The 9,089-nt window shown below is 40.3% G+C and overlaps 1 protein-coding gene across 1 annotated transcript; it reads right to left on the bottom strand.

The window, feature by feature from the left end:
• Window positions 1-582: 582 nt before the first annotated feature.
• Window positions 583-6,129, bottom strand: dhodh (dihydroorotate dehydrogenase). Its single transcript, XM_061068365.1, has 9 exons — window positions 6,109-6,129; window positions 4,674-4,886; window positions 4,375-4,574; window positions 3,679-3,761; window positions 3,064-3,251; window positions 2,611-2,724; window positions 1,770-1,923; window positions 1,485-1,644; window positions 583-1,297 (listed from the first exon to the last, which is right to left on the bottom strand). The coding sequence occupies exons 1-9, from the start codon at window positions 6,124-6,126 to the stop codon at window positions 1,156-1,158; spliced, it is 1,272 nt and encodes a 423-aa protein (XP_060924348.1). The 5' UTR covers window positions 6,127-6,129; the 3' UTR covers window positions 583-1,155.
• Window positions 6,130-9,089: the final 2,960 nt, after the last annotated feature.

The following is a 9,089-nucleotide window of genomic DNA, read 5'->3' as shown; positions in this document are numbered from 1 at the left end:
CCTGATCCTGTGTCTGTTGTAAATGATGTCCCTTCTGCTTGTTTCACCCCTGCGTTTGCGGACGGGGATCGGCATAGCCGTTATGGTCGCCTCGTTAAACCCCCTGAGAGGTACTGACTTTTGTCCCATTTTGTATTTTTCCCTCTGGGTGTTCGGGGGGGGGGGCTGTGTGGCGTGCACTCATGGGTGTGTCCTCTCACCCAGTGGTCGATGGGAAATGTAAAGTCTGTAGCTATATATACTTCCCGTATGGGGAACATGTGCCTGTTCTTCCTGGCTACTGAATAAACAACAGTAAGCAGTACCTGCGTCTCTGCCTTTCCTTGTCCTGCCACAATATATATATATATATATATAAATTGAGCTGTTTCTTATAAGAGTTTTTTTCCTGGGAAATGCAGTGTGCCAGATGTGATTGGAGTTTCATGTAATTTTTCTGTCTATGAACAACTCTTTACTGTTGGAGCTTTAATCAAGTCTGATGCCCAAAACCTTAAAACAGAGAGAGACTATGAACAGCCCTCAATCATAGAGCAAAGCTAAATAAAATCTCAAATAACTTTCGAGCTGTTGTTGTGTTTGGCAACTTTAATATGTCTTTTTTTGTCATCGTATCCATTCATTTATGAATATAATTACATTTATTTTTGGATTGTAAATAATACAATATCAACATTTGAAGGTGTTTCAACTTCTGCATTGGATAATTCCTCAAACAAACAAACAAACAAACTGTTGTATCTGTATATCATCATGTCAGATTATTGTCTCTACACACAAGAAAATGACTTGTATCCGTCGTTAAAAATGAGTTTCGAGACCAAGTGTTTGAAAAATTCAGGCACTTTGGTCTCCGTACAGATTGAGAAATACTTGCTGCTGTTACACTGTAACAAAAGGATGAAAGCCTGAAATAAAGTTACAAACAGACTTCTGCTTGTACCGAAGCACCATCATTAAGCATTATTCACTTTATAACTTTCAGGTAACGGATTAGCTGAGGTTTGGTGCATTTACTGTTTGCACTCCTCACAACAAATAATGAAAATATGGTAAAAACCTGACTGTCGCTTCCAGCCTGTACATCAAGAAGCATGGACGAACACAAATACTCAGCATTCATCTCATTCCTGACGACGTCGATGATCATGCTTCTTAGTTGGAGGAGTTGGCAGCTTCAGGTGCTGCTAAGGCCTGAGTGTCTGTGTCTGTCAGCAGGTTCTGTTTATGAGTCGAGCCGCCTGCTTCTCGATGATCTGCTCCAACTGCCTCCGATACGCTGCTGAAGCCTTCCTCTCTGTGGAAAGTGATAATTCACTGAATTAAAAATATGAACAGCTTTGTTGTCGTTCAACATGTGCCTGTCAGTGTGGGTTTAAAGAGTTTATTGACAAAGCAACAGTAATGTCACTGTGACGATGAAAGACAGACAGAAAAAAACGGAGGGACAGGACGACAGCATTTCCATTCACGGTCATACTCACTTCAGAAGTTGCTCCAATTCTCGCTTGATCTTTGACACTATAGGTGGACCCTGATAGGTCAAAGCAGTGTAGAGCTGAACCAATGAAGCACCAGCACGGATCTTATCCATAGCATCCTGCCCACTGGCCACACCACCAATTCCCACAATTGGTATTTTACCTACAATTACATGAATATGATTTTCAGTTTACTGCCGAATTAAGAAGAGAAAAAAACTGAAAATTAACCTATTTTAGAAACAGAAACTATGTCTTGCAGCAGAGGGGATGAGGAATGGACATTACCTTTAGTGAGGTTGTACATCTCTCTCACAGTGCTGGTAGAGAGGTCTTTGAGCGGCTGGCCACTGAGCCCACCAACCTCAGACTTGTGTGGATCCTGGAGCGTCTCGGGCCTGGACACCGTGGTGTTGGAAACCATTAAACCGTCAACACCCAGCTGCAGAGACAGGACGTACAAAGAGGCGAGGACGGGGAGTAAGTCTCAGATAAAGATTAATGTTGGGAGACTAGAGGTAAAGGACATTTGGCTATCACAGACCTCCAATGTAAAGTGCACCGTTACTAAGTGCTGTTAAAATATTTGCTTTCCTTTTCCCTCCTAAATGTCTTCCATTAGGGTTCGTCTACTCCTCGCTCCGATGAGCAAAACAACATTCAAGTTAACCTACTGAGGTCGTGATGACGTAACCAGAACAGAGCTGAGGACAAGACTTTTGAGTGTTTCTGTTACGCAACACATTTTAAACAGAGCTCTGATGAGTCTAGTTATAAAGTTAATACAACTTTAAAACTGTCAACGTCAGGCAGATTTCTATACCTGTGATTTACGTAATATTGAAGAAATGCTCAGTATAAAACCCTATGATTGATCACTAAAGAATCACAGATTAGTTTGCAGCCAGATTAGTTTTACATTTTAAAAGATAGTAATACAAAAATTTCATCTCTATCCCTCCCAGTAAAAACTGCACAGATGATGAACGGATTCCTGTCTGAATAAAACCTGCACACGCTCTTTTATTTGCAATGAGAGCAACACACAGCTGTGATGAATGTCAGATCAGAAAGAAATGAAACTAAGGACAGTTAGAACATTCAATTCAAAGGCAATATAACATCAAACCTCAGTGACAACAGCGGCAATGTCTTGTTTGTCCTGCGCTGTGAGGTCAGGAGCGATCTTCACCAGGACCGGAGGTTTGTGTTTTCCCTGCAGGGCATCACGCTCCTTCAACACCTGAGCAGATTGTGTGAAGTGAGAACATCCGGTGAGAGGGCACAGGGAGACACAACTACAGAACCAGGTGATTTCACTCTGCAGACGCCTGTGTCAGAAAGAGACACAAGAGACCATCTGAGAGACTGAACGAAAGTATGAAGGAGATTGAGCTTCGGGAATTTAGTTAGCCAGAAGACACTTTCAGAATAAAGATTTACTATATGTCACATTGAATTTCGTTGTAATCTCAATGCCAGTTCAGATATTTTTGAAGGGGATATGCTGAACTATGAATCCAGTGATTTGTCCCTATTGGGTTGAATCAAAGTAATAAAACCACCATTCGGACAATCCTACCGTGTTCAGGAGCTGGTGGAGCTCAGCCTTCCCCTGCAGATCCCGCAGACCAGGCGTATTAGGGCTGCTGACGTTTACCACCAGGTAGTCAGCCAGAGGGCCCAGCATTCTCACCCCCTCCAAGTAATCTGCCCCGGCGTCCTGGGACAGTTTGTTCTTCCCCAGGTTGATGCCCAGGGGAAGGCCAGCTATAAACACACACACACCCAAACACAAGGAAATTCAGACAAATACAAACACAAGTTGCATCATCAAACGCATGACTCAGCTGGTGCAGAGGCTGCTCATGTGCTACATGGGCTGGGAGCAGGTATGGATCAGACACAGCAGAACGGGAGACAAGGACAGGTCAAGAATATTCTAACAGAAAAGAAAATTTAAAACCAAATCCTATTTAGTCCCGGGCTTCTTTGTTTCAAACTAACTGACTAGTAAATATTAAATACAGAGAATTCAAAACATGCCAGATTTATCCCTCACTCCATGTTGTATAAATAAAAGCATTTTTTGGGTAAATGAGAAATCAAAATGGGTTGAAATTTTAAAACATTATGGAAAACATTTTTTGTTTTTACATTACATTAGTCGCTACAGAATATACAGATGCCTGCTAACCTTTACTTTGCTCTTGCTGGGCTTCTTCCCGAGCTTTCAGCCTCTGCTGCACTTCTGCCAAACCACAGCTGTTGAATCCATATCTGGACAACACAGATATGCAGCATGACTTGTTAGAACCCTGGCCTATTGGTAAAATGAATCATTTAAAAAAAGCACAACAAGCTAAAAATCAAGTGCACAAATACTTAAACCTTAATATGACATTTTCATTGGAGTAATTAAAATGAGATGCTTTAAATCCAATGAGAAAGTTTTAAATTCACTAGTAAATTGTCTGTTGGAACATTTCCATAAATTACCAATTTTACTGGGAATAATGACAGAAATAAACTAAATACTGGTAAAGACAGATTTCCATCACTTATTCATCCCTCAATTACACAAACTGCTAAGAAAATGACATAAGCCTGTGAAAAATAAAATAAAATAATTTAAAAATTATGGCTAATGTGAACTGAAACTAACGTGACTCATTTCCTTCTAAACCCCTATTTGATCATAATAAAAAAGTTAAAAAAAACATCTTCATTGAAAATGGAACATTTAAATGCACATAAAAACAGTCATACATTGCGAAACATAAACAAATTATCTATACCAATATATACATTTTAGTTAGTGCACATAGCTAGAACTAATACAGTTACCATAGTCGGCTGGATTATCGACAAGGTAGCTTCTTATAAAACATACCTGTTAACAACAGCCTGATCTGCAGGGAGTCGAAACACACGAGGCTTGGGGTTCCCCTCCTGAGGTTTGGGCGTGATCGATCCCACTTCGACAAAACCAAAACCCATCTTGTACAAACCGTCCACAGCCTCCCCGTGCTTGTCGAAGCCCGCCGCAATGCCAATAGGGTTTTTGAACTTTAATCCCAAGACGTTCACTTCCTGTGGAGACACGGTGGCAAACACAACAAAGTCTTAGAGAGTCTGGGATCATTCTGGAATAAACAGTCTGGTCGTGTAGCAGTGAGGTGACGTGCTTACCAATGACGCAGGGTCCTGGTAGCGATTCAGAGGAACCAGACCCAGACCGATCATCTTCACTGCCAACACATGTGCCATCTCTGCCCCCACAACCCTCTGCAGCAGGGGCATAAGTTGGTTGGCATAGAAACGCTCATCTCCAACCACGGTCAGGTAGGAGGCAAGCAGAAGGCTCCCTGAGCTGAGGATCTTGACCGCGTCTTTAAACTGCTTCTGTTGACAAGATTGTGAGAAATGAATACATTAAACCGCATTGTATTAGGACTAACTGTGAACAGACTGGTAATAGTTTGATAAACACATTCATAATGTTAGCATGGTCCCGATTTTCAGAATAACGATAAGTTTGCATCCAGGGTTTGGTTTAATAATTGAGATAACATCCAGAAAGGATGTGTGGTCGTGTGCAGGAGATAGTTTCTGCAAGACATCACATTATTAATGTGTGAACACAGCAAAGGCTGACGGGACATCAATGCAACTGAATATTGAAGTGAAGTCCACTTGTGCTTTTCCTGCTATGACGTCCAAAAATGTCGGCTGGCAAAACTCTATTGGGAGGTTCACAATATCAACCGCATGGTGCTGCATGCCAAACAGTATTACCACAAAGAGATAAAAATAAAGAATGAACACTGAGAATACAAAAATATACAATAAACAAAAACAACGTGAGAAGGCCACACCACAACACAGAGAACATGATCACAATATACACCTTTTACTACAGACTGAATATTATGGGTAGAGAAAAGTAGTTGTGCACAGGATGATTGCAAGAAGATGTACAATATGAAGTATTTGTGAACTTCTCTTGGCTTGTGTGGAACTGAGTGGTGATGAGCAAACTAAGCTACCAGGGACTTTATACATATGATATGAAAATATAAAGGATATATAATTCTAATGCATTTGAAATAATATGAGTATTTATTATTATGAAGTATTGTTAGTATAAAATGTTTAGCAAAAGAGTGCAAGTAGGGATGAGAAGTTGTGGTGTTGAGATTACAATAGCAACAGTGCTTCATTATGACGTGTATAAGTCCTGCAGTCTATGGTATAACTAGAAAGATGCACACTGCAGCCACAAAGACGCTAAACCATCGTGTCTTTGAATCTTTGGTCTGTTTGGCCTCTCTCCTTGTCTGGACCTTGAACACAGCAACACTTCAGGGAGAAGACAGGACATCATCCACCTGAACACACTGATGTGTCTTTGTGGGACTTTTTAGTATTGAGAAACAAGCGGTAGTTGTGTGTAATGAGCAAACACACACCACCGCTGTGTGAATGTGTGAGTAACATGTGTGCGAAGCTAAGGTGACTGAACAGCAAAGGAGAAGCTAAGCTAAGCTAACACAACAGTCACATGGAGTCTCACGTTGTTGTCTCACACCGTCCTGCAGAGGGTAAGTTAGAGAGGGGACATTACCTTCAGATGTCCCGCCATGGACACGACTCTGTCATTGCGTAATAAGGACACAGGAGGAGTTTCCTGACATGTTACACAAACGCACGCCGGCTCCACTTCCGCCTCATCCTCTCGCGATGTTTCCATCCTGAGCGTCGACTGGCGGAGGAGCTGATCACATGACACAGAGGAAAATACAAAACACAGCAGAAGATAGGCAAACACAACACGGAAATAAACAAAAACACCACAGCAGATACAAAAGCACAACAGCAAATAAATAAACACACCAGCAAATAAAAAAACACAACAACAGATAAGAAAACCCAACAGAAGATAGGCAAACACAACACGGAAATAAACAAAAACACCACAGAAAATTAAAAAACACAACTACAGATAATGAAACACAACAGCAAATACAAAAGTCAACAGCAAAAAAATACACAACAGCAGATAAGAGTGTATTTTTGATTTGCTGTTGTGTTTTCTTATTTATCAATGAATTTTTTCATTTGTTTCTGTGTTTTCTTATTTGCTGTTGTGTTGTTTGTTTTGTTGTAGTGTTTTTATTTGTTGGTCTGTTGTCTTATTAACCAATGTGCGTTTTGGTCTGTTGTGCTTTACCATCTGTAGTTGTATCTTATTTTGCCGTTGTGGTTTCCCACTTGTCATTGTGATTTTCACTTCAGGGCCACCGCAGCTTCCTCTGCACCCACAGTGTTTCTCAAGAGGTAAAAAGAAGGACGACTATATCAACAAGGATTTCATTTGAGAAAAATATATTTTGTTGTAATACATTGTTATTATGATACAAACAGAATAGTATTATATGTTTTTTCATGTGAATTAGTTTTAAAAAATGTGGAACCTGTCCTTGGTCAGTAGCAGAAGAAAAGCTTCATCTTGTTTGACCCTTGCCGAGTGACTCCTTCACTTTGCATCTTGTTTGAGTGTCTGCAGTGATTTTCCTAATCTATTGAGAACATATGCAGTGTTTTTCTGGAGAAAGTTCTCTCATTTACATGTGACGGACGGACGTGATCTTGCTCAGTTGCTGCTGCAGGCTCAGTCCCCTCAGCATTATGTCCTTTAGTTCTGTACATCACAATCACCATGAACATATTGCTCCGAGCCTCTGTCTTTTTGTGGATTTCCGCTGGATTTCTACTTTCACCTGTGGAGTCTGGAGCCTGTTGCAGCGATGATTTCTCTGCCCGGTGCGATCTTGTTTTGAGAGAAGAATGCTTTGAGTTTGTGGAGGACTTGAAAACCTGGTCCCAGGCCATGAGCAGCTGTGAAAAGAGAGGTGGGGAGCTCCTGAAAGAGATGAACAGCCCGATCAAGGTTCTCCTGAAGAACATCACCAGACAGAGAAACACCAGCAACTTCACATGGTGGCTGGGGGAGCTTGTTCAAGAGGAACCAAGCGGAGGTCAGTAAAATACACATACACAAGATTTCTTTTTTTGTGTTTAGTTTATTATGTCTTTGGCTTCTGATCCTTAAAATCAATTAGTGTTAGGCCTTCCCTTGAGACTGACAAACCAAATACAGCTGAAGGAAATAAACAACTGTTTGTTTTCGAGTTGCTTGTTTATATTTATCATCAGATGCCATGTAGATAATAAAGGTGATTCAATAACAGATCCTGCTCTTTTCATACAGCGAATACAGCTGGATTGATTTTTTTTATCTAACAAAATACTTCTCAAACACATTAAAATCCTTGTCTCAGATTTAGACATTTAAAAAAAGTTTGTAAAAGTCTAATTTTAGATCGTTCAGATGACACAAGACTATGGTAACTCTGAGTAAGTGATAAATGGTGATTTATTTGTATAAGGTTCAGGGCGGGCATATCGGACAGTTTGACAAAATATGGTTTAGAATGAGATTTAGACACATTCAGATTACATCACGCTTAGTGATACTATACATATGTAGATATCATCATAAAACCTTTAATGTAGGCCAATAGAAATAAAAATTAAGTATAGAAATTCAAAAAGTCATTATTCACCTTAAGGGTTTAAGAAATAACCCAAAACACCTTCAGAAACTTATTAAAAGGATTATGTTTAGTTCTGATACCTTAGAATGAGCCCTTTATATTTAAATACTTTATCAGTAGCGGGTCCTCTCAGGCCGCCATGTTTTTTTTACAGTAGCCCAGATTGGACAGATTAAACCTTTTTGAGTTTTTATGGCAACTGAAGGCTTCCAAAGGTTCTCTTTCAAGTTTGAAAGGGGAGCTGCAACAAGCAACTTCACCACAAGATGTCACTGATTTCTACACACTGAACCTTTACAACAACTCAATAAACACCTAAAAATAAACACTGACAGATTTACATAAATAACACTTAATTACCATTTTTCAGTTCTGAAAGTCTATCAAGAGAAAATGAATGGGTATTGAAAGCAGTATTGTATTATATGTGTGTGAGTGTGTGTGTGTGTGTGTGTGTGTGTGTGTGTGTGTGTGTGTGTGTGTATATATGTGTGTGTGGGTGTGTGTGCGTGTGTGCGTGTGTGTGTGTGTGTGTGTGTGTGTGTGTGTGTGTGTGTGTGTGTGTGTATACACTACAGAAAATGGGGATCCCTCAGAGGACAGCTGCACATTCATGAAGCTGAATCCTCTTGAGCTCGTTTTGACATCAGACTGCAGCCAGAGACGCAGCTTCCTCTGCAGCCGCAGTATGTTAACAACTCCTTATCATTGCCTTAGCTCCATCTTTCCTCCCTTTTCCTTTGTCTTTTAATCTGTTCTAGCTTTCTATCATTTCATTCCTTTGTATTCCACATGCAGCTTGATGAATGTGTCACTCTTGTTTTAAAGGTTTGCGGTCTTCACTAAACACAGGGGTAAGAGATCCATCGCACCCTAACAGAGTGGAACCATGTTAACATACAAACTGAATTGTCATGTTTGTTCATGTTGTCTTTGCAGAATAAATCTGTGTCCAGTCATGTGAGCAGACATCGTAAGTATGATTGAA

The sequence above is a fragment of the Limanda limanda genome, chromosome 3 (assembly GCF_963576545.1).
Source record: "Limanda limanda chromosome 3, fLimLim1.1, whole genome shotgun sequence".
Taxonomy (NCBI): Eukaryota; Metazoa; Chordata; class Actinopteri; order Pleuronectiformes; family Pleuronectidae; genus Limanda; species Limanda limanda.
The sequence above is the reverse complement of the archived record's forward strand: the minus strand, read 5'-3'. Positions and strand labels throughout refer to the sequence as shown.